The 27721-nt window shown below is 33.5% G+C and overlaps 1 protein-coding gene across 11 annotated transcripts in view; it reads right to left on the bottom strand.

Annotated features, from left to right (window-relative positions):
- The window catches only part of LOC130894255 (homeobox protein homothorax), a 346801-nt gene that overhangs the window by 40970 nt on the left and 278110 nt on the right, over positions 1-27721 (bottom strand). For 10 of the 11 annotated variants that reach the window (XM_057800937.1, XM_057800941.1, XM_057800942.1 and 7 more), the window contains 2 exons: positions 24118-24266; positions 9895-9971 (listed from right to left, as the gene is read on the bottom strand). In XM_057800937.1, coding sequence (XP_057656920.1) covers positions 9895-9971; positions 24118-24266 — 226 coding nt within the window. The remainder of the gene's footprint in view (positions 1-9894; positions 9972-24117; positions 24267-27721) is intronic. The other variant, XM_057800940.1, reaches the window with a different exon arrangement.

Below are 27721 nucleotides of genomic sequence, written 5' to 3'. Positions count from 1 at the left end.
ATTATGGTAAGATGGACATGAAGAAGATGCTAATAAAAATACTAATAAAACTTTGCATTTGTGTGAATAATATTTATAACTTGAACGAATGAAGGCTGAAGAATTTTGAAAGTGTTGCAAGGTAAGAAACAGAAAATTTCTCGTTTAGTTTAAAAGTTCATATTTGCATATTAGAATAATTATTATTAATAATCATGATGAAATGACAGTTTGAATGTAACTTGCACCGAACGACGTAGATGTATCTTTCGGAAACATTGTCAGTTGCAGATTGAAGCCCACTGTTTACAAAATTCTAAATACAGTATGGTCAAATGAAAGGAATAAATTCGTTATTTCGTAAACTGGTGACTTCAAGAAGAGAAAGTCATCTATGTGAGCATGATAACATCATCGCCAAAAAGGTTTAATTTGAAATGTGAGTGTTCTAATACGCTATTTGAAATGTCTTTTTAATACTGATTCAGCCATACCAATATGTCGGAATAAATGATGTTTGTCTTTGTCTAAAAAATTAATTAACCCTTCTCGAACCTTCTCTACAACTTCTGAAATTAGTAGGGCAACCCAAATACGAACCCTTTTCTTAAAATCAATATTTTGTGACCTATGATGAGATTTTATTTTCAAGTTTCCCTATATAAAGAAATCAAGAATAGTGAAATCAGATGATCTAGGCAGCTTTTCTTCGACCTATCTTCCGATTTGGAAAGACGTTGTTCAAGTATTTGGGCATCAAAACTGGGTAGTGTGTGGGCGCGCAATCTTACTGCAACCATAAATTATTTGTTTGGAAACTGTTACATGAATAATTCCGGTTAATATTATTATTATTAATAACAAGTTGTGGTAATTGGAATCTCTAGATTTTGTACCTCATCCAGGAAAGTAAACAGCGAAAGATATGGTATGAACTTTTTCCCATGTCAGTTAAAAGCAAACCTAACTTTAATCGAAGAGCTTCGAAGCCTTATATTACAATTAAATGAAGAGACATTTTAAGGTGTTTTGGACCTAGATGTGCAAGATTTTCCAAAGACTTTGAAATAAGAGACCATTAGCAATCGGTATTAGCCAAGAAATGATGGAGCATTTACAATATCTTTCTTTGGAATGATGTTCAAAACAACATGTATACTACCATTGTGGAAGATCCATGTTCCCCAGTTTCCGGTGTTGAGGGCGATGGCGAGGGATAATCTGATCATCCAAACTTCGTCTATAGCAGCAGAAAGGCTGCTTTGCCAGCATCTTTAATCATAAGAAAACCTCGGAGCCGCCTGATTAATACATCAATTAGATGGCACTTCATGAATAGCCCCAAACACTCCAGTTATGTATGTTGGGATGAAATCTATCCCATTTTTGGGTACGCTAATAGATTCATTTGTCTATTTTGTTAAGATAGAAAACATAAAAAAATTGCGGGGCATGTACGAGACATAAGACGAGAGGAGAGTTTTATTTTTCGACTAGACTAGAGATGAGACATTCCACTTTTTCGTGCGACAAAAAGAAAGTTTTCAAAGTTTTTTTTTCGTCTCGTCTCGTTGGCAACACTGATACATTTCATAAATATTCTAATTCTAATCTAAAAATCAAACGATTTTCAATACTTCTTAAAAATCTCATATATAAAACAAACTGGGAAATCTTTGAAATCAGACTATTATCCAGCAATTTTCAAAAAATATTTGTATAAATCTTTGAGTAATAATTGAAGGACCTTTGCAATCTCAAAGATTGAAATCTTTGTTAGCTATTTGAATCAGTGCTTTACCTCTCTAGTCCAATATAGTAAACTGGAATGGAAGATTCGGTTTGATCGACTGATTTGGTTTGCAATGTAATCGTCATAGAACAGTTTAATAATAATAAATCAAAAATTCTTTTCCTCTTTACCCGTATAGATTGGAAAAACAGTATAGATTTCAATTATATTCAATAAATTGTTTTCTTTTTTATGCATTGAATGTTGATCTACAATGGAATTTGAGTTATTCAAAAAGAACATTATTTTTTATGGCTTATCGCTTGAATTTCTACAAATTTCAGTAGTTTATGTAGCTATTAAAGCCCTTTAATTAGCAGTATTAAACGTCAGCACTATATACTACGCTACAAACAAACAATTTCGAAAGAATTCCAACACGAAAATGTGAACGACTCTTTTTACGTTTAACGCCATCTATCACTGGTAGCAACGAATTATTGCTCGAACATTATTTAAAATATTAGCGACTAGCAATTAAGCTGGGAATTCCACACGTTGCAAATCTGCCCCGCGCAAATTAATATCGCGTAGATGTGCCGATAAATTACGCGCCCGTCAGTAATACCAACTGAAATTAGGATTATTTTCAGGCTTTCTGCCTGTTCACCATCTACACTGAGAACAAGGGATTAGTTATAATGGAATCAATTAAATATTTCGGGTCTTATTGATTGTTATAGTTCAGTATAATAATGTCAGGACATTTAATTTAATTGTATTTAATTGGTGAACATATTTATATATGGTTATTGGTAAAAAAAAACTTTTCACTATAAAAATCACAAGATCAAAATGGTGCAACAAAAATAAATTCAGAAAGACGTTCCAGGTTATTTCACAAACAAGACAAAATTGATCTAAACCGCTACTTTTCAAAACGTTCACAACATCGAGGCTCTCAGATGGATTCGTGTAGATTTTGTTTTACTTTTTTTATAAATGAAGTTTCGCTTACTTTGAATATGCATGAAGTCTTTTTCGAGCAGGCCACGACGACACTAAGTATAATTATCATTCACGGTCGTCGTACCCCATCAGTGGGTAAGTTTTTTGAGGTGGAAAAGCTTGATATGTTGAGATTTAAACAAATTACACAATTACTCAATAACGAATATTCAACTGCTAGCACAGATGTACAAGTTGAATCTTATAGAGCTTATAGATCAACTGGTACACAAGGTGGGTAGTATCTAATTGAGAAATACAGAGAAAATGCAATGTTCGTACGAATGAATTTAACAATAAATGGGTTCCAAAAGGCGAGGAATACACGCATGGTCAGTTATTTCCTGGACTCGTTTTGTATACAGATGGATCCAAAACGCAAATGGTAGCAGAACTAGATTTTTATAGCGATCTACTGATAAAATAAGAGACCTTAGAGCTGGTTCTCTAGCCTTTTAATCTTTCAAGCATAGCGACAAGTGCTGTCACGAGTACGTTCCTGTTATTCCCAGTTTCCTCGAAAGTCTCATGTAAAGAAAAGCTGGAAAAACAGAACTGGTAGTAATAGTGTAACCTAGCGGAATCTTAAATGTATTTTATAGAAAAATAGAAGTGGTTTATTCCACTGAGAATTTTCAACTTCATTCTTTTTACGCAGTCTATCAACTTGTAGACTGAATCTTACCAGTGACTTTTTTAAACTTAGAATCGGACGTTCGATAAAATGTCGTAATGATTTAGAGTGTGACAGATCGACAGAATCTTCGTGAGGACAGTTTTGACCGTTTTTCTATTTCTAAATATCAAGTCTGCTATTAATTTTTTCCCTTTCGCTAGTCTTTGATCTGATGAACTTCTCCTAGTATAATAACTTGAATAACTCGACCCGTTTTTCGACGGTCAATTTTTCAAAATTCCGTTCTGAGTGCTACATATGTTGCCAGTTTAATAAATTACTCTAGAGATTAAAATTTTCCAAGAGTATGTATCATTTTTGAAGTACGTATTTCAGTGTACCTGTAGAAATTAGTATTACTTCCACTTTCCTACGTATCCCTAGTCGGCAGTGTGGACAGAATAACGGTTGTAACATGCGTAACCGTGAAGTTTTTTTTCCTTTGGGATCACAAATCCGGGCACAAAACGAGCAGTTACTTTAATTATACTTGGCTCAGTGATAACAGTTGAATTACTGTTCGAGGTAATCTAAACGAGGAAAATGTATATTAGTAAAATGGAAAATATTCGTGAAAAGATCTCATTCGATTTGGAATGGTCGTGATATGATTTAATGTATAAATATAAGGAAAAGTAGATCGAAAAGACATCAATTTAGACCAATTTACTGAAATTTGAACGCGATTTGAAAACTTGAAGAGAAATAAATGATTGGAGTTACGGCAAAGAAATAAAGTACAGGAATTGCTATCTCACCCACAAAAAACTCTAAATCTGATTATTATTATTAACTAATAAACTTCTGTGTTTCGGAAAGGTAACATAGGTGTCCGAAAACATTCGTATGAATGGTAAACAAGGTTCAGTAAATTCAGATTCGGCAATTTTAATCTATTTCCAATCGATCATCAAACATTAAACAACGACTGTAGCTGTAACTGTAGAAGTGGAAGCAAATTCATGTCGGAAAATCTAGTAGTTATCTAATACCCTCTATCAACCCTGGTGATCATCCAAGAGCATTGGCAGCAGAGCAGGTGTTTGGGTCCCTCATTATCTGTCCGAAACCAACCGATCCATCACATGATTCAACGGCTCCATACAGAAGCGTTTTTTATACATTTGTTAATTGGAGACGAAAAAATTGGTCGTGGTGCTAAATTCTATTAATGCAGATTTTTATATTTGACAACAAATGAAAACATCGGATTCCTTACAAATAAAACAAGCAGTAACGATTATTAATCTTAATGATTCAAATAATAAACTAAGGGAAACGCCTAATTTATTATTTACTTAATGAAACATGGAAGAGTTTTGTTGTTGTATTCGATATGTGTAAGTAATTTTTCGAAAATTCTATTAGTGGTAATCGATACGAGAACAAATAATAGCTGTTGAATTGATACTTTTCGACATGCAACTTCCATATCGACAGAATATCACAATAATATAACAAATATTGTTTGTTTCGTATTACAAGTCAAACTAACGTCCACAATATTCTGTATCGATTGTTATTTGATTAGATTTTTATCAATTACTGCTTTTATCAGTACGAATTAATTAATGAATCAAACGTTTCGTTTTTGCTTTAGTTTTATTCACACTGTGTACACATGTATTATGAATTATAAGTTTACTGACGATCATTCCTAACCTCCATCTCTCATGACAACTTTTCGTTGTTTTGCGGGCTGTCCACCCTCGACCTTGTTGTCGGTTCTCATTACTGAAGATATAATCAAACTTCACATCCCTTCTTTTATTAAAAGACACTATCTATAAGTTCATCTAATAAAAATACTAAAAATAATTAATTGACATAATTATCCAACAAACATAATACAAATAGCTTAACCATATTAAAGTCCTCATTGAGAGACTGTCTTGTCTTGATTCTGAATTCTTATCTTTTCACTTAATATTGGACCTCTATCATTGAAATTTTTCTGTTTCTCCCTCCTTTGCCTAAGACAATCTTCATTTTCATTTCCTTCTTTATTGAATTTGGGAAGCAAGCTATTAACTTCAGTATTGAAAAGTAAAAATGCAGGAGAATGAAAATTGTTATCTATAGGGGTTGATTGTTATTCTAACAGCCAAAGATACAGATTTTTATTATCATATACACATTTTTTCATGAGATTTTAAAGACTGAATAGCACGCTCTATCATGCCATTAGATTTTTGGACATGAAATTCTGACAACTACCTGGATAAACTCTGCATTGAGATCTTTAAGTTGTTTTTTTTGTGCATTTTGTTGATCGGCATATTTTTAAGCATTCATTCAGATATAATTTCGTTTCAGTCGGTAGCCTTGTCTTTAATTAGCTAGTCTTTTAATTTGCCAAACTCACAAGTTGCTGCTAAGCCTTAAGCTCTGCATATGCATCGATATTTTCACCTGGTTTTTGGTTTCTAGTGAAAAACGCTCCAAGGTCCATACAATGCAAAAGTAGACTTCATTGTCGTTGTTCAAATTTACTCCAAGTGCTCGCTCCATCTATTGCACTGAATTGCGGCTATTCAAGTTCGATGATTGTCTGCGCCAAATTACGTTTGTTGGTTATTTAATTAATGAAACAAACGTTTCCGTTTTGCTTTAGTTTTATTCATGCTGTGTACACTTGAATTATGAATCATAAGCTAACTGCCATGTCATTCCTAACCTCTTAACCTAACCTAACTTAACCTAATCTAACCTAACTTAACCTTCTTCTTCCAAGTTGTGACAGCTTATCGTTGTTTTGCGGGTTGTCCATCCTCAACACTAAATGTCTAATCACACTACAATTACTGAAGCTACAATCGTAATCTCTTATTAAGATAGGATTTAGATTTAGGGTCTTTAAATTTTCTGTTTACTACTGATACTTTCTCATTCTTCTTTATATTTACGCTTTTGAACCGTTTCTAACATAAAAATCACCACAATAAATGCAACAACTTGCCGTGAATGCCACAAACTTAAGACACATGAAATTTGCAAATGTTCGTTGGATTACGTGATTGAGCACTAAGAAGATATTTCAGAAAATTTATTTGCTATTGATGCAAAGTTAGATGAACACACTCAGTATTTAATTTTCAACAAAAATTATTAGCCACAACTGAAGTATTAATATGATATATTAATTTCTTTAATTACTGATTTCTTTGAACTTTTGATGTATTAATGCATCTAAATGTTCCTGATTTAAGATTTCTTCTCCTTTGAAATTAGTTTTTTTAATAATTTGTCGATTCGACGACGAAATAAATTATTAACTTAGGTTAGTTAAGACAAATTCAAGATATAACCGAGAATATGATCGATTTTGTTTTAAAGATCTAATTCGACGCCCCTGGTATATATTAAGTTGTGATTAGAAAGTAAAATATGATTTTTTCTATATTCATCATTTTTTTATGCGGAGAATAAATTTTTTAGAACTACTAGCACCTAAAAGTAACTTTTTTACAATATTAACTAAATTTCTTTGAAGAAGCTGAATCACTATCTACTTCATATCAATTTCATTTAAATTCTAGAGAATAAATTAGTTTTCGGAAAATTATCCGTTTGAATTTCCCATTTTTCCATTGCGAAATCGCATACGCCAACCTAAGGGATTTTCGTTTTTTTTTCTCGAGAGCGATTTCGTATCATCATCATTTTTCACTGCTCCATACTATTACCGCTCGAAGACATTGTCTTGCCTCCGTCTTTCCTGTGCTGGTGTACAGGTTAATGCTGACGGTGGTGATAAATTGTCTTTGGGCCTACGACTGCATTGCCGGCTCTGTCGTGGTGTACAGCGAACAGCCGTTATCATATTAGGTGGTGGAATTGCTTTAACTGCTTGTCATATTCGAATTTTACACAAGGACTGTTACTCGGAAACATACAATAACGGAATGCAACATTTAGAAAATATTATCATCAGTTTGAAGTAAAAATGTATTATCCGATACATTTTTCAGTTAAAGTTTAAACAATATTGTGAATTCGCATCCAAAAAACATGTTAAGTGTTATATAAAAAAAAGTATCTATAATCTAAACAAAATACTGAGTCCTGATCCTCAACCTTCAGTGACAGCATCATTCTCTTTCTCTCTTTTCTCTTTATCCTACCCTATTATCTATCTAGTTTTGTCTCACTCTGACGTTCTCTAAGCAATTTACGAGTGAGTTTCATTGTCGTCGGATGGCACGCCAGAGAACGGCCCTCCAAGGAGCAATATCAGACCATCTAATAGCCTCCCGAATAACCTTCCGAATAGCCTCCGAAACACCTTTTTAATGAACTATTGTAGCAGGAAATGAAAATGGGGAAACTGGGTACAATGGAGAACACGGCGACGGTGACAGACTTAAAGTACACGAAGAAAAATATAAAATTAACTTGAATTTCAATTGAATTATTTCTGTTTATTACTAAAAATTATAAAACAACGAAAATTATGAATTAAAGAAGGTAATGAAGTTAATGTTTTACCTTATATATTCTAAATGATTCTTGTATTGATTTTCATTGAAAACTCTTCTACAGAATGTTGATATCTTTGAATAATCATCATAAAACTCCTTTAGATGAATTTTAGTACGGAAACGTGACCAATCAGAATTAAACTCTTAAAGAAAAACACATCCACATTATGTAGTCTATTTCACAGACAAACTCCTCAACTCTCAACTATATTGAAAATCTGTTCTTCTTCTTCTTTTAATGCTTATCCATTAATGGATGTTCGCGACCACATTTTTCATGGCTTCTCTATCTCTAGCGGTATGGATCAATGTCTGAATATCTTGTATACCCGTCCACTGCCTCACGTTCCGCAACCACGACATCCTCTTCCGTCCCAATCCTCTCTTACCTTCAATCTTGCCCTCGACTATCAGCTGAAGGAATTGATATTTATGGCCTCGCATTATATGGCCAAGATATGCAATCTTTCGTTTCTTCACGATGTTAAAGAGTTCACGGTCTTTATTGATACGCCTGAGCATATCCTCATTCCTCACTTTGGCAGTCCGCGGTATCTTCAGGATTCTACGATAACCCACATTTCGAATGCCTCTAATTTGTTGATGTTTTTCACCTTAAGGGTCCAACCCTCCATCCCGTTAAGAAGCACTGACCAAACGTAGCACCGCACAAGTCTCAGTCTAAGATCAAGATCAAAGTCGGTACAAAATAAAAATCTGTTAGTCTATAATAATAACGTAAGAAACAAATTTGATCGTAAAAAAATGTTTGTTTGCCTTTTTCTTATTCCTCTGAGTGTAGGTAAATTGTTTGTAGAGGAACTTTTATATGTGTGTTATCTCTTGCTGATTACAAAACTCGAGTTCTATTCAACCCTTCGAACAACCGAAGGGATATTGTATCCTCCGGGGCCACATCCGCTTCGTGTCGGGACGTCTATTAAGAAACTGATTTCGTAATTAGTCAAATGGTTCTCTTCCGACTCTTAATGTATAATTGTACGGCAACTGCTTTCTCCTTTACACGTTCTAAATCAACGAAGACTTATTAACTTCCGACAAAGTGTTGTGAAAATTTAGGAATTTCGTTTGATTGAGTTTTAATTTGAAAAAAACTTCATTTCTTAAAGCGAGTAACTGAAATTTAATCACAAATGCTTCCACACTACATCAAATTTCAAGTATTACTACGTTTTATTAATTGTATTTCGATTATTAAACCCGTACGATCTAAATCAAAAGTTTAGATTCAAAAAATAGTATGAACTAATAAGAAACGCTCATTTTAAGTAAGTAATACTTCCATTTATGTAAATTGGAAATAACTTGGTGGCTGGACGAAATACCGTATTATAGTGTGAAAGAAACGAAAATCATAACCTCAATTTTCATTAGAGAGCACACGTGAAACCCTAAGGATCAAACTGTCGTCCGTACCATCGACCGGGATAACGTTTTCTATATGGGTCGGGAAAGCGGAAAAGCGGGAAAATATCCCATAAATAACGTTCAACCTGGCGTGTCGCACACCCGGCGTTCCTCGTTCTCCTCTATTCTCCCTTAGGATTCGAAGCGCGAAAAAACTCAAAAGACCGAAAAGCTCCAGACCAAATGAAAACTTTTGCAATGGATCGCTGCCAGAATGGAAAAACGGATAGAGTAACGAACGAGAGGATATTTGCAGTTGGCGATGGGAGAGATTTATGATACGAATTGTTCTGGTATTAAATATGTACAGGAGGATTTTCCACAACTAGTTGGAAATTTTGTTAGACGCAATTAATAGATCGATAGATTTTCGTCTCCGTAGACATTCTTTTTAGAATAAAAATAGCTGAAATACCGGCAAAAAATAAACACTAGAATGTTTCACATTTATCACGATTGTATCAAAAATTCCATAAACATTTTTAACTCTTTACACATTGGAAAGTATTGCTTCTTCGAGGTTAGATAGTTTTCCAAAACGTATATTAACTTCAACAGTTGAAAGAACATAGAGATAATTTAAAACTTACCAATTATTAACTTGTAGTATCGTAAGGCCAGTATCCTGTGCTAGTTGTTTTTTCTGGTCCTCCGAAGGGTAAGGATGCTGGAACAAAGAAAATTTATCATTAGTTTCATAACGTTTGGTGGTTTGATGTTTTGAGCTAGCTTTGTACCGAAAATCACCTTCATACTACCAATGAACTTTGAAACTTTTCGTCGACTTTCCAGAAGAATCTGCTTGGCATAAACGAAATTAGATGACGTTGGCAAAGTCTAGTTAGGAAACACCAATCGTGAGAATTGTCGAAAAATATTAATGGAACCTAATTAAATGAGACATTTACGTTTGGAATTCTTGATGAATATGAAACAATCTATGAAAAACGGAAGAAGAATTGTTTATACAGATAAAACTGTCAAACTCATAATAAAAACTGGAACAACAAAGATAATTTAGCACTATTTAAATCTATAAGAAAAAACTCTCCAATGATTATTATTATTCGTGAAGGGTACATACATCTGGAGACTACAATACTTCTTTTTATACGAAAAAATTTCAACTTCATGAAACTTAAATTCATATGTAACGAAGTCGTCGTTATATCACGATAGGTTACAAATTTTTAGAATGTAAACTGGGAAGCAAAAAAGACAGTTCATCTATCTAGGATGGTCAATTAGTACCAAGCAATCGTCAGCGTTTTCGTTAAAAAGGGGGCGGTGAATAAACGTCCGACGCACGGTAATTTACTTTGGGGCGGTGTTTTCTCAGGAATGACACGTGATTATCCTTGTTCGCATCGTAGAGGCGGCGTTAGAACGTGCAAACATCAAGGATCGACTAATAAATGACAAAAGTCGTAGTCGGAGAATATGTGACAGATTTAAAGGGAAATTAACAAGAAAAATTGAACGGGATGTGCCGCGTTGCATTGTTATTAAATCGTAATCAGCCAAATTTTTGATCGAATTATTTTCCAGTTTGTAATGAAAATAAGCAAAAAATTCCATTTCTGTGTATCTCATGTTCTGTTATGGATAACGTGGGAGATTTTCATTTATTCAAATTCAAATGTAAAAGCAAACATTTTTTTCCTCGTACCCTTCTTATCGATTTCGTTGGGAAAGTTATCGCGATTTCCTTTATTTATGGTTATCTCCATCAAAGAAGAGATTGGAAGACTCGATCGTAGGTGGTATGTGATGTGTGAGCACCCTGGGGTACATTAAAATCAGTCCGAGTGTGTGATCAACCCAAGGAATGCGGCGACGTTCACCCTCTCTCCAATTTTCTACCCGTTTCTTGCTGTCTCAATGGAGATACGCAAATAATGGTAGTGGAATATATATAAGAAATCCCTGTATTATCGTAAAAATCACTATGCATTGCAAAACGGGAAGAGCAGGGGCGAACCAAAAGACTCTTCTCTTTTTTTGGTTAGAAAGGAATTTAAAAAGCGTTCGTCTTTTGACGTTATACATTATGTGCTAACCTAAACGCAACTACTATTTAGTTTGATTGGATTCTTTAGTTCTATCCATTCTGTTTCAGTCCGATATTAATGAATTTTTTCAATAATTTCTCCCTTATTTCAAAGCAGATTGAATGCGCGGTTTGTTAAAAGGATTTTTATCTATAATTATCAGTATTTCAGTTGCAGAATTCGGATGATACTGCCGATTCAAATATAATCTTTGACAATCTACAAAAACCATTAACAAATTTCCCCAGTATTCATTTTAAGGAAAATTTCTTATATATTTTGCCCCATCTACTTTTTTAGAATTCGTTTAGAAACAGTAAACTTTTTGCAAACTCCATTTTCAAGTATGCAGAAGAAACGCCTTATCGTTAATATTCCTCTCGACATTACATTTTCTCTTCCGTAAAATCTGTAACAGTCACCTCAAGCTAAACTTCTCAAGAAAACATCTAATGTTATGGAAAACGAGTGTTCTCCCAATTCATCCGACCTGTGGATAGAATTGGTCGTAAAACTCATCCAATAGGTGGTTACGAGTTAGGAACGGCGACAATGGGGAGCGTTTTCGGGACTCCCTTCTTCAATCTACGACTTCTAAATGGGATTTGGGATATCCTTTGATTATCGTTTAAGCCCCTCCGTGTTTTGAATAAAGAAAAAGAGATGTTATGGCGACGAAAATTCTCGTTGGGTGACAATTGAAAACATTTTATTGTTTTTAAAATCGGCGCTATATAGGAGGTGTAGAATAAGATGTTTGTTCAGAAATTCAATCAGCTAAAAGTAGTACAATTAACTAATGAATATCAAGTTAGGAAACTTGATTTTTTGCTCAACTATAATGCACTATAAATTGTATACAAACTCACACATTAATCGACGGTATTCAAACCATAAAACTTTCTGAAGCAACAACTATAATGTGGTCAAATCAAGTATTCTTATAATGAAATACCCAAGGAAAGTATAATACATAACATCAAGAGATATCCTTGAGATGTGCCTGGATTAGTGTGTAAATACAATAGATGGCTTCGAAATAACGAGCCTGATGATTCTACAGAAGTATACGTATAATAAAAATTAACAATCCACAGCAGTGAAATCTCCTGTTACAAATGCTACTTTTAACAAATCAGTACAGCCGTATTCTTCAATCGTTGCAGAGTTTGTTTTTTGTTTCTTCAGAAAAATGTGGACATTGTCATATTTGAGCAAGTTGATCCGCAAGGCAAATTTTACATCACAATTTTAATATGCAAGAAGTGTGTCCCAATTTGATACCAGTACTTTTCACGTTTATATAAAAACCTCCTACGAATAATAACGTTTCTATTGAAAGATGCATATCATTGGAAATGGCCCATAATTATGGAAAAGGATAATGATAAGTTGATAGAGTTCGTAATTTTTCATTATCTTGAAACGAAGAGCTAATCCAAGCAATGCAAGAAGCAGAATGCACCAAGAGCTTCAATGGACAATCAAAGTTTAAAGACAAAAATTATCGTTTCTTCGATATCCATGGTATTGTATAGTTCCTGAAGGTCACTATCTTTACCTTCGTGAAAGAATAATAAAACAAGCCAAATAGTGGAAGGAAATGTCATAGATAATACCTCGGCTCATTCCGTATTTTCTAGTCAAGCTCCGTGATTTCTATACGTTTCCTACATTAAAAAGAATAGTATTTCAAACAATATACGAAGATGGTTCCAAAAGTACACTATACACAAGTACACATCAATAGTGAACGTTTTCAGTGGATTTGTAAACATAGAAGACCAGCATCGCAGTGATTGACCAAATGTGAAAGATGACGACTCTAGGAATGTTGAAAATAATCCACAAATAGACACACGGATATAGTAGACGTTTCAAAAAGTGTGGTGCATCGTATATTAACTGAAAAGGACAATCAAACCAATGGACTGAAAAGGAAGAACCGGCTCCAAGGAATGCAAAGACCGATCCATCTGCAGGCTATTGCAATGGCCAAAATTAATGAATTAAAGTTTGAGAATTGTTACTTCATGCATCGTATTCGTCAAATTTAGCCCCTCGCATTATTTTCTGTTCTCAGACTTGAAAAAATGCTATTAGCTATTTCGAGGAGCTTGACGATGCTTATTATAAAAAAAGTATCGCAATTATTGAACATCGTGGATAGAGTTAAAAGAAGATTACGTTTTTCCCACATTTTCCTAGTCTTTGTTTGGCTAGATACTTCTGAAACCATCCTCGTAAGACTTGTATGCAGCGTTGTACGCATATTGTTATTTAGCAACCACACCTCGTATTGAGGAGACGAGTTCAAGAAAGCTGTAGCAAAATACATTTACTAATGTAATAGTATAAATTGGCTTTCTCGGTAAATCACTTTCATGTTAGTTTAATCCTTTTGATCGATATTTAAATTGAATAAAGTAATTATGAGGCTATCCACGTTCGGCAACTACAATAACAGAAGTTGATACAATAAACAATGCGTGCACATCTTATTCCGAGAATGAAATTTATACAATCCATTCAGTGATTGTCTATATCATGGCAGTCGACAATAATTGCAATCCCAAACAAAATCATTTGCGTAGAGCTGAACAAAGAGCAGAGGATACATGAGAGCGCCTTTTATAAATGATGAGTCCATGGGTCGGCCTCTCGACGCGACATCGTCCCAGACTAGTAACATAAACTTTGCCGCATGCAAAACAGTTGAATAATCATTAGCCGGTTCCGACTACCGCCCGTTTGTTCTTTCGACTGGATTGCCGAGATGTGTTGTTTATTTTTTCATTCTATTCAAATGCCGACGAAGAGTATGCGCTTTCAGAAAATAAATTTCCTCGCCACTACAATCGCAGATTCGCTGTTTGATTTAAATTTTGGAATTATTTTTTAACCAACATGTTGTAAAATACCAGGAGTACGAATCTCATCATTCAGCTGCCTCGGTGGCTCTTAACGATTTACCGTACATCTCTACCTAAACACTTTTCTTTTTAGAAATATATTATTCTGTTTTATTCAACTGTCGCGTAAAATTATATGAAATCCGGATTTTTATATGTCCAACAAATATTATTTAGTTTCTAATTGTATTGGTTTCCATAATATATAATTTTGAAGTAAATATAGGTACCTCCCATACTTATATTGCTCTTTCCCTTCATATACTCTATTTAACAATGGGATTCTCAGTTTCCAGACTCTATTTATAACTAGACCATGGTTTTCTAGACTTTTTTTTGTCCGCTGCAACTAACTGTTGAAAAAGTTTGATCAGAGATTTATTCGTATTCACACAATTGTTAAAATTATAGCAAAACAAATTGTTGAAAGTATATTTAGACTCTTCATCTTCAATTCGAACAGTGGGCATTACACCAGTCTTGAAGAGTATATCTAAAATAAAGAATATGATTATGAAACATCGTCGATAAATCGAGAAAGATCCCAGGCATCTCATTAGAAGGTTTTGGATTTCAGGAAGATCTGATGTGGTGATTCTGAATCAAAACATGAGGCTTATGAGTAGAGCGAACCCAGTACTTCTTCTCCAAAAAGTTATAGTCCACAAATTGGGCAAGGATGTGTTACCATCAGTTCGTTCACAGAGCTTGCGAAAAACATTGCAAAAATTAATAAGCCGAGGTAGGTTGCAATATAAATTTTATTCGTCACACCTGACTACTTTATTTTAAGCGCGAAAAACTATTTCCATCAAACGTAAAAACATATTTCAATGCTTCAGGAATGAAATCCGTGGAGTAGAGCATAACTATAACAAACTAATTCAAGTTCAGGGAGATTATACAAAACTTCTCATCGTCTTCTTTCGATGCCGTGCCTGATTTGCAGCCTAGGTTATATCCATGACAATTTGATTAAATTAGTCTCTATCTGTCGATACTGTGAATAGTTTTTCTACTCCCAGTCCCGATAGATTTTTGCGACCTATCCATCTTCTGCCTTCAACCTTTCCCTGAATGATCAGGCGAGGGATGTGATAGTTAGTACCTCGAATTATATGCCTGTTCTCGATCCTCATCCAGCTGTATGAGTATCCCTCCATTAATGGTACGTGCAGTCTTGAGGATTCTCCGAAAGCACCAAATCTCGAACGTTTCTATTTTATTCATGATGTCAGATTTAAGTGTCCATGTCGCACATCCGTACAAAAAACTGCTCCAAAAGTAACAGTGCTCTTAGTCTGCATTACAACACCAGGAAAAGTTGACTAGAGTCTTGTGATACTCTTCATAGATATACATAAGACACAAGTTTCTTTGAAGCTCAACTCATTTTTTTATTGAATTTTTTTGAGGATTATATACATAAATTGATGAAGTTTAATCTGATGACATTACATTTTATATAACTGTAAAGTAACTGTCTATCCATCCAACGGATTCTTTATACTTTCCTCTAAGACTCGTATTTGGACTTTCAGTTTAAAAAATAGAATAACGATCTATATATCGTAAATTCTAGGTTAACATTATAAAGTCTAATTCTATGTTTATTTTTAAACCAAGAATGGATTCATTTCTGCGGAATTAATGAGAACTAAAAATAAATTAAATCACTCGCTATCATCAGTCACGGAAAGAGGGAATTATCGAATTTTCCATGTTTCTAAGTTTTTTATTACTATACCTACTAAATGTCATAATTTTATTAATAATAATAATGGATCAGTCCCCATATTCCATGTCTATACCTTCTCGTTTATATTTCGTCACAATTTACTGTCCATTTCTGCCAGTTTCTAACTTTTATTTTGCTTAGGTTATCTTCTATCAATGGTTTTTGTCTCTACGTCGTTTGACTAAATTAACACTTGATTTTTCCAGAATTTGAATCAGTTGTAAAGAAATCTAGTATTACGTATTTCTTCATAATAATTTTAATGTTAATCCTACCCGCACAACAGCGAAGAAGTCAGAAATGTTTCAAGATACTATTAGATAATTTAAAATGGTTGTTAGATCCTTGCGACTTGCGAACAAATTACGTCAAAATAGGTCTCAAAAATAATAATAAATGCAAATGCTCATAATAGATTTCCAACATCAGTTTGCTAACTTAAATCCAGTTATCGTGAAAAAACGATATTTTTTGTTTGAAACAGTCGAACGAAAATCGCAAATGGATTGCAATTGATCCCTTGATTCGGACGTAGCTAGCATGAAAATCTTCCTCCATCATGCAAATGCCGACATTACCGTAGGTAAAGGCGAAATAATTTTGTTCCTGTTCGGTTCGTAGTTGGTTGCGTGCCGGCGAAAGATAACACCACCACTCTGTCACCGGTGACGTTATCGGGAACGGAGCCACCATCGCGTTTGTCGACTAATTGCGGCCTGCAGTTTTTCACTTTTTTTTTTTTTTAGTTTTCAAATCAACGAGGTAAAAAGTTTTGTCTGATTTGTGGAAGACAAACCACATCGACAATTCTAATTATAATTGATAACTATATAAATTTTTAATAGAAACTTTATTATGTAATAAATTTAATATACAAAATGTTTTGTAGTGGCGTAAAGTATATCAGTATATCAGAAAAATTTATCCTTCTCGTCCTTATTGATTCCTCTTTCAAATTCAGAGAAATTTTGACCTCAATTACAATCAAATAATGAAATTGTTGAAATTGCCAATTCCACAACATCGACAAGTAAATTACAGGAAACAACAAAAAAGTGGGTAATTTATTTCGGAAGTTAAATAACCACCAACGGCTATTCCTTCCAGATTTTGGAATTAACACTTGAAAGTATTTATGCCTTTATTACACCTAACTTTCAACTAAGAATGGCTGCAAATAATTGTCTTAGTGTCGTAGAGATGTGCAACGATGCGAAAAGGCCCCAAAGGGCCCACATCGGCTGCCATTAGCCGTCTACTACAATCCGCGTCGGTAATTTCGAGAAAAACACCGAGCGCGAACCATCTACTCCCCATCACACCTCGCGAGAGGTCTTCTGGGACCAATAACCCTATCTTGAGTATCTCTCTGGGGTTACATAACCCTTATAGAAGCATCGTCGGACCGCCTCTGGTTCAAACGAATCCACTAATAAATTACCAACATACGTACGGAAATAATAACTGTTACGAGAAATAATTGAATTAGAAACTGTGGTTTTTCAAAATGACTAGGATATAGCATCAACATTCGAATTTAATGAAGCATCATCTAAACGTTATAATACAATAATGTCAGGTCGAGTATTATGCAGCGAAAAACCTAAAGTTTATACTTTAGTTGAAAATATAAGTGAACATTATTGAAAAAATTGGGATATAAGTGAACTAGAATAGAAGTTAAATAATACAAAGATAAATTGGGGAACAATTCTAAACAAAACATGAAAATCAATTGAAATATATGGATAAAACTAAAATGTAAAAAAAAGATAAAAATTATACATCAAACAATTAATTCACAAAAAGTTAAAAAAAATAATTTAGACATCAATTGTTGATCCGATTTCCGATATGAACGAGAAAAATTAGGCTAGAATGACTGATTCAAATTTTCATTTTAAAATGAAATAAAAGTTTCAAGTTTCTATTTTATTTACGTTCAATTTTATGTTCAAATTTTAGCGAATGCGAACGGAAGAACATTCTACGAGGGCAATTTTTTGTTTCAACCTCCGATCGCTCCGCACTACACACTCCGCCATTGTGTCAGTCGGCGTTGTGCTGCAGCCACGTAAACATGTCCGCCATTATTGATGCTTCCGCCAAGTGTGAATTGCGAATATGACTAATTTTGAGGGCTGACAGCAACAGTAGTGTCTATACGTTCGAGAATTACAAGACGTACTCGTAATTTCACTAAGAAGATAACAAGCAACTACAGAAGAATAACCTTAATGGGACTGTGAAAGCTAACAAGATTCATAAGTAGAAAATATACTGGATGATGCATAAAGCGGATTCCGTAAAGGTAAAAGAGTACAAGATCACGTATTTACCACCATTTATAGAAATGCATTATTTGGATTTATTGATCTGAAGAAAGCTTCTAACGAAGTACCACGGACAAATATATGTCACGAAATATCAACCATGTTATTAGTAAAAACCTAATTTCAGAGGTTTTTCTAACTACAGAAGAAGTAAGGCAAGATGGTGGCTTGAATCCATTGCTATTCAACCTATTTTCAGATGATATAATGAATATGTGATTATTTAAGTCAAAGAAAGTGTGCATTGGATATAAAAACATACAAATAGTGAAAATATTTGAGGGAGCATATGCTGATTATATAGTCCTTATTGCAGAAAACATTTATCTACAGAAAAACTTTGACATTTGGACCAATATATTAAGGCAGTTTGGTAAGAGGATACATGCGGAAAAGTCTGCAATAATCACACTTAACGATCAAACAATAAACATTAAAATAGAAGGACATAGGATTAAGTGTTCAATACCTTGCAACAGAAATAGAAAATACAGAAATAAAAATGAAGACGCCGAGATTACTAAAAGAAACAATAATGCCCTACATACATGTTACACCATAAATAAACGCCTGCAAAATAAAAGAAATACAAAACTAACTTTCTATAAAGCAGTTTATGGACCAATATTGAAACACAAATCTCTTTAATAGACAAAAAAGTATATCAAAAGATTAACAAATCACCAAATGCGACAAGATCTGGAAATTATGGAATTCATTGAGCAAAGACAGTTAGGTAAGCTGGTGAAGTTATTAACAATGAATGGAAGACTCAAGATATGCGAAGAGAGTATGGAAAGCAAAATAAGGCAAAAACAAAAAAGTAAATGGTACTATACTTGAGAAAAGAGGCAATACATGGAGGAAAGCCAAAAATAACAGTATTTTAGAGAAAAAAATGGACAAATTTTGTATATAGTACATAACTGTGAACTTAGACATCACTATTTGGTATATGTGGATACGACGTTTACTATTGAATAGAAAAAGTTAGAAAATACTGAAATGTATCGTAATAATTTACAGGTTAGGTGATGTTTTCAAGTAAATTTATCGTGGGTTTTGAATTTGTCCTCTACGTTAAGATAAATAAATTAATTATGAATAATTACATTGAAGAATTGGGCTGATATTTTCCAATGATCGTAGTTATGGATCATATTGATCATATTCAAATCCTTGTAGATACGCTAATGGAGTGAATAGATAGTCTATCCGCACCCTTCGCAATATCCGATAGTAAGATTATCGTGCCGAGCTTAATGAGTCGTGCAACTAATCCTGGATCAGAGAGCGAGTGCTAGCGATACCAGCGTCCAGGGACGTCCATCAAATATTCACTCGTCGTCTTTAACATGGTTCTACCGCGACGAAAGGCGGTCTCTTTAGCGCCGCCATCAAATATTGAAACTTGCAACGGAGAAAAAACTCTGAAAAGTCTGAAAAAGTCCCACGAGATCAACGACTAAGCGTTATCTACGGTATCCGACGGGCATCCTTTAATTCCGGCTGACAGGTGGACGGCGGAGGATTTCCTGTGGGAGCCACTCTGACCATCTTATATCACGCCGCTCCCGATACGGATGGACAGAATACGGATGAAGGGGGTAGGGTGGGTTAGTGACGGCGGCGGCTTTGCATGCATGTGGCGGCCAGATAAAGCGACGGCAACGTTAAACGACACAGCCAGAGATGAAATAGACCTGAGGGGGTCCTTCGTTAATCTCTCTTTGTACGTGATACTGGAGAATTACGCATTCGGACTAACTATTAGATAACATATTTCAATAGCTTCCGCTTTGATCTGTGTCTAATGTTTAACCGACTTCGAGAATATAAAGATATTCGTATTTTTTAAGCTGATAATTATTATTTTCTACGTTCGAGCAGCAATAAACAACTTTATTGAACTATATTTACTGGAAAAAGTGGATCTTTATTGCACTGTCCAATAAATATTTATTGCAGTCATCTGTCTTTATAGTACAGAGGTTTGTACCAAATATTCGGTCCTTTTTCTGTGAGATTGTTAAAAATTTCAAAGATTTGTGGATTTTATTTTGTTATCAACCATATTTATTATGTACTGGATTACGAAATTACTAGAAAATGCATTGTTTTCTAAAATGTCATATTATTATGAATTATAAACACAAATATAAATGCCTCAAATATACGCCATCACGACGGATTAATTTTTTTTTCATGAACGTAGAAAAAATATTGAATGCAACTCATGCAAAAGTGTTTATTGCACTCGATCAGCCTAACGGCCTCGTTAGACAAATTCACGTGCAATAGACACTTACTTTTTGCACTTGTTACATAAATAACTATTGTTCGTTCAATAGAATATTATTTTTTTTTACCACTATAAGGATTAACTGAAAAATTTTTGACTTCAGCCTGGAAATGTCATTTTAGACATTTGGTTTCTGTTTGACAAACATCTAGTGAGTGAGTACATTATTTTGGGCATTTATCTACAGATCTCAATGGTTTTTCTACCTGAATCGATACAAAAACGACTAAAAAATGAATTTTTTGCTTTTTCGTAGGTTTATACTGCAATAAACATTCTACACACATTTCAGTCTTGTAATAGTCAAGATAATTATAGATGCAAATAACAATTATTCAAAAATATATAAATAAGAAATGTCAAAATTCATGGATTGTTTTCTCTTAATTCTTGATTTTATTTACTTCTTTCCATCAACTTCTCATTGTCTGTTTTTGCGTGAAACAACCTTTTGATGGTGCTGCTGAACCTTTAATGGTTACAATTTATTTTCGTCTTTGATCGCATTGTAAACAAAAACCGAAATATTTGGATTTTTGATTACTAGAAACTAATTTCAATAAAGACTCTCTCGGAAACTATAGGGTTTATTTTAAATAATTATTGTGGCTAAAGTGTGCTTATTTAATCAAAATAGAATTTCCAGAGCCATAAATACACTAATTCTAAGAAAATATTTTTCAAGTTTGCTAAAGATTTGATGTATTCAAGTAAGTACTTCAAAGCAAAGAATGTAATAATTATGAATGAGCAGTAGTTCCACAAAAAATCACAATCTTGAAAGGTTTGTCTGGTTTTATGCGTTTTTTTGTCTGAATTAGACATAATGTAGGCAACTTCGCTACGAATTTCAAATGAACACAAGCTTTGTAAACGTATACGAAGGTTCTTTTTGGATCAAGAGCTGCCATACTATTAAACTAGATGAACACGCAGAATATATGAGAAGTATAGCCTTTGAAAAAAGGATTTTGTCCGCCATTGCATCACATTCGAACGACTAAACACTTGTTTGAAGGATAATACGCTAAAACAGAATAGTTTTTGCTTGATGATGGAAGACTATCATGATTTATACCTCTAAACTATTCGAAACTAGGAAGAAGCATACAAAAACGTGAACCATGTTCATGAATCGATTAAATTACGGATGTAGAGTTCATCATATTGTTGAATGAAACGAAATACCTTGATTTTTTCAAGTTCTCCATACAACAGTCATAATTCAGTCGAATTTTGGATGATATTAAATATGTTTGAAACATATATTTTGGAAATTACATTTGAAACTTTCCCTAAACTCGTGTTTCGTAACCGCGGGTTTTCTCAGTTTAGCCCAACTTCAGGTTGTAATGAAACACTGTTATAAAATTATTATTATTATAAATGTGGTGGTTGCTGTGCAGGAAATTAGAGGACCCTCACATACAGCCGGGGATTAGATGAAGACCCGTAGGACCGTTCACTCTCTGCTTGTGGCATTTAATACAGACAACCGGAATTTTGGACTTTACGACTTATTATTGCTATTTTTATTTAATTTCTCATAACATCACATAACTAACGTGATTTCAAACTAAATTTGAGACGTTCTTAAAAATTGTATTTTTCTTTGATAAACGATCGTATAAAAAGTGATAGATAATAAAAAAAAAATGTCAATACGTTAAAATCCTTCGGAAATTCTCATCCGTTAAAGACGCAGGACACATGTCTACGATGAGTTTTCCCGTCAGGATAAACCGGGATATAGCCACCGGAAATACAGCCTCAGATGCATCCACAGCGGAAATGAAATCTCGTAGGCGGAAAGACTAGTTTTTTTACATTTCTATCGGGGCGTTTATAAATAGCAGTTAAATCCAAAGGGTACAAATAATTTTACAGTCACCCTACTCGCATTTTTGATTGACTGTGTGTGGGAGGAATGGCATTTCTATTGGGGTAGAAAAGTCAAAATATATTGATGGTCAGCGAGGAAAACGATTTAAATAAATGACAAAAGATGAGGGTAGATTTAAATTGAAGCGGCAATTATTCGGCAGATGAAAACTCGCCAATCTTATGAAACTTCCATCTTGTGTAGACCACGTATCAAATCAGTATTTTTGGTGAAATATATAGCTCAAGATGGTCATAGTACCAGAAAAGTCTTCCATAATAAGATGGTCATGATGGTTTCTTACCTAGTCTAAGCTAGGGGTTGTGTTCCATCACGTTGTATATGATGCCTTTATTTATAATCAAATTTAGGTATCTACTGATCGATCTTTATCGCGTGTTAAAACTACACCATATAAATGAATTTTCAAACATTCTTTTCTTTCAATGCGTCAGTTTAATAAATCAAATCGCTTCTTATATTATGAGGAAAATCATTGATGATTCTGTATTATTGAATTGAACAGAACTATTGTACAAGAATTTAATCTCTTATTCAATCGAAAAAATCAGGTAATAAGTTTAAGAAACTTAATATATACAAATTATCAGTCTGTTTCGTTATTGGCGCCTGCCGAAGCGCCTTGTACATCAAACAGATCAGTACCTTCTATATTGGTTATGAAAAAAAATGATCTAATTGTTGTTTAATAAGAACTAAATTCAAATTTTAGAAGAACGACCCGAGAATATTTATCCTATTGTTGTTTATTGTGCATTTTTTTCGTTATCAAAAGAAAGTTAATTAATTTTAAAGGAAAAAAGAAGTTTATACCAAAATTAATGCTAGACATATCCCATATATTAAGTGTCAAATGAAATAAGCTAAATATCAGATCTTAAAGTATGCATTTATACAAAAAGTATTCATTTTCACTTTTTTACTGTTTTTAACTTTTTTTAATCATAATAGAATATCAGGGACTTACATTTTAAGCAAGTTTGAAAGAATTTGTGATGTTGTGTTACTTCACTCACAAACAATGAAGCAAAATGAAGAAAAAAGAATATACGAAGGCTCCAATATTAAAACAAAAGATAATAGATAGTAATAACAGCGTGAGTAGATGTTTATAGTAAAGTTGCATTAAATTGAAGGAAATGATCCGAAACGAAAAACATTAATAGTACCAATGGTCTAAGGAAGTGAAAGACTAGATGTACATGAAGATCGTACGGTTTGTCGTCGATAAGGATGCATCTTTCGTGCTCCTCTACATCAATGATCTACTCGATGAAACTACAAGGCACAGATTCGTCCATCTTTGAAATATTGCTCGCACATTTGGAGCTCGGCTCCCAAACTTACCATGCTCGATTCAATACAAAGGAAAGCAGTTGGACTTATAAGCGATCCAGATTCTGTTTTATAGATACTTCCGAGCTGTTGAACATAATCCAACCTAGAGCAGTTTTTGAAAGCCCTACTCGATAAGCAGACACCGAGTTCGTCGGCAGTTGCTCAGAACTTTAATTTATCGATACGCATTTGTTTTACGTTTACTTTTGTGTAGATTACGCCTTAATGTCACTCACCGTTAAATGTTGAAATAACCACGCTCTGAGAATATTTGTTGCTACTTTGGGAAAAATGCCTCTCTTTTTTTGATTTTTCTTTCCGTTCGTGTCGTCGTCCTCCTCTCCTGTACCCTCCCCGCTACCGATACTCGCATTACTCGCTTCACCTGCAACAATCAAGAAATTCAATGTTTTTTAGGTTATTTTAAAAATTATACGAAACATTTTAAAAACAATAATACGTCTGCCCTTTGGATTTCATTTTTATAAATGAAATTAGTGACGGTATACGGAATTTTTTCCGATGCACCAATATAAAAAAAAACTTTTGAAAATACTAAAATAAACTCAAATGAAAGAATAGGTTGATACAAAATGTAGATACTGAAGAAGGTAGCTAGAGAGGAGGATGACGCTGTACACAAATGGTTAAAATGTTGATAGTGATACATTCCATTTGCCTAGAAAAAAATCATTTTCCTATTTCAACAATATATCAAATTATTAAAATAGTTTATATATAAACAGTATACTTATGTGAATTGATAGAAAATTACATTTTGCCTATTCTTTCAGATGATTTTTTATATAATTGTTTATCTATCAATATTATTATGTTTAATAGATTTATTGTTTTATCTAGATCAAACAAAGAAAGACAAGAAGATTTGTTTTTTAGTTATTCTAAAGCAGTGTTTGATAGTCAAGGGTGCAGTTCCTAAACTCGATTCGAGTTTAACCCATTCGTTCTATTGCAGTTAAATGCAATACAAGATTTCGATTCCAATTTTAATTTTTTGGTATAATGACACCAAATTATCAACTGGGTGTTTGGCGTCGTCAAGTAAACTTTCCTGTGGCAGGTTCCGCGGGAAACCCAAGAGGTTTTAAATCTCGGTTTACAATCAATAGTAAAACATTTATTTAGCTAATATCTTTAAAAAACTAAATATATTGAATAAGCAGCTTCAAGTAATAAATGAAACTCTTGTCTATGCCAAAGCGAAGATATTTGTTTTCAGTACCATTATTGAATCATATCAGACACGTATTAACAACAAAAACAGTTTCATTGACGCCGAAAATATGGAGTAACTGATAGCTCTTTAATAACTTGTCCATCATCCTAATATTCTATTGGATGATTTAAAAGAAAGGTTTTTTGCTTCGAGACAATTTGATTTTCCAGTATAGATGATGCAGTCAACGTTAGTGGAGTTGTCTGATTATCAAATATGTAGTGTCAAGAAAATCAAAATAATTTGTCATTCAAATACTTAGATTCATTTGGATTTAGTGCTGTCAGGGCCGGATTAAGCTAGGGGCTTGGGGGGGGCTATAGCCCCGGGCCCCAGGTCCAAGAGGGCCCCATCATTTGGAAATCATTCTCTATTTTTTGATTTGTTGATACCACAAATCTAACGTATCGATATTATTTTGTGAATTTTTCCGGGTTTTCGAATTCCTTATTTTAGCCCCGCGCCTTATAAATCTTAATCCGGCCCTGAGTGCTGTGAATGCTTCACTAAAAAAATTGGCTGGACATAACACAACATGGAGACGGATGCTAACCAAATTGACACCAAAGATTTCATGTTAAAATAAAATAATATAGAAATTTTTATATAAATTAATTGGAATTCGAAATTCAGTTTTTAATAATACGTTTTGAAAATTTACTGCGTTTTATTAACAATTTTTTCAAACCTATAAATCGAATTTCTTAAGTGAAGAATTCAATTTTTCAATATTAAAAATTGTGTGTCTTACAAAGGGGAAGCATAAAAATTTTATAGAAACTAAAAAGACTGGGAAAACTGTATAATGTATACAAACAAGCGACGTTTACAATTAATCATCATTTGGAAAAATGCAGTAACTATATTAAAAATGAAGATAATTATTTGACACACTATTTATGATGAATTTGAATCATTATAATCCGAATCCATTATTTTAAAACACCAATACAGAAGTTGTCTATTTGATACTAGTTTAATATTTTGCATAAATTTTCTTATTGACAATTTTAGATATTATAAACAATTGAGGTAATTTACTTATGAACATAAATCATATTTTTTAGAAAACTTCAATTTTCAAACCGAAAACAGTTTCCTATGAAAAATAACTTTCTTTTGTAATATTACTACTAACAAAAATTGATTAGAAAATTGTATTAATGTACAAAATTATTACAAAAGAGATTATTAGATACGATTTACCAACCATAGGATTGTAAACTGCATTCAAGAACCATTGAGCTGTCGAAGTTACTTTATATTTGTTGAGAATTTCGTGAAATCGTGTTAATTTCATTACAAATAGTATTATAGAATGATAAAAATGGAAAATTTTATATTTTCTAGTCAGAATGAAGCCTGCGACTATCGAACTGCAAGGTGACGACCTAACCACGCGACCGTGAACGCCTTTTTGGTTATAAATCGTTGACATAATACATATATTAAATCATAATTATTTTTATTATTAAAATATTACCGTCAAATATAACCAATGCTATTGATATAATTAATTGTGTTTGTCGGATTAATATTTATTAGTTTAAAATTACTAACAATTAGTAATTGATTCAAAGTTTCTAATGAATTAAAAAGTTTAAAGTCAACAGGTTTAATCAAATGATATCTGGTCATAAAAATTTTACATGCTGTACACTTAATTGGACACACTGTATTACAATTAAAAATTTCATTGTTTTCTCTTCTTAAGAGTTAGAAGGTGGGGAATCCAAGATTTTCACAAAAGAAAATGGCGAACAATATATTTTTTGTGATCTGTTAAACAAAATTATCAAATCCCTCTCTTTGTTTTCACTTATGCGCCACTGTAAACTCTAATTACGATACGCAATTTTGCGGGTGTTGTAATGTGTGAGAGTACAGTGCCGGCGTGTCGTTTATGCAAAAACAAGCGAGGGTGAACAGTTTTAGAGGGGGTTAATGAGTCACTGCCAAAGGGGAAGAAATCAGATTAGGGTCGACCTCCGATTTTCAACTGTTTGTTGTTTGTTCTCCGTCGAATTGTAGTCATTACCAGAATCACAAACACACGCGGTTTGCTGAGTGAGAACAGAAGAAGGGTCCTTATATACGGTGAGAGCGATGACAATTAGAACGGAAGGAGTCAAGTGGTTTACGTTGTTTTTGTTCACGCTGTAAAGAGAATTGTTGGTGCTATGTCGATATTGATTGATTTTTAGATAGATGTTTTGTAAATGTGAATATAAGACAAGACGATATTAATATTGAAAATGATTTTATTTTTAATTAGGTTAATAAATAATTTTGTTTTGGCAGCAATAATAATAGTAGTGGTTATCTAAATAAAAATCCAAGTTGTTATGCATTAAGAACTAAATTAAACTACGATTAACCAAATACATTAACAAACAATCTCCTTCATAAATATTTTCTGAAACATCCACACTGAAATTTATATCTTCCATTGTCTATCTCAAGGAACACATGTTACTTTATGTTAATCGACATTATGAAGATAGCTGTGCCTGTCAGTTGTCAGACGAATTGCCTATTCACGGCCTAAGCTGATTACCATGGTCGAAAATAAACGATTGTCAAGTGTCACTCCGAAACTGACG

This window comes from Diorhabda carinulata, chromosome 5 (genome assembly GCF_026250575.1).
Source record: "Diorhabda carinulata isolate Delta chromosome 5, icDioCari1.1, whole genome shotgun sequence".
Taxonomy (NCBI): domain Eukaryota; kingdom Metazoa; phylum Arthropoda; class Insecta; order Coleoptera; family Chrysomelidae; genus Diorhabda; species Diorhabda carinulata.
This window is presented reverse-complemented; position numbering and strand designations above follow the sequence as displayed.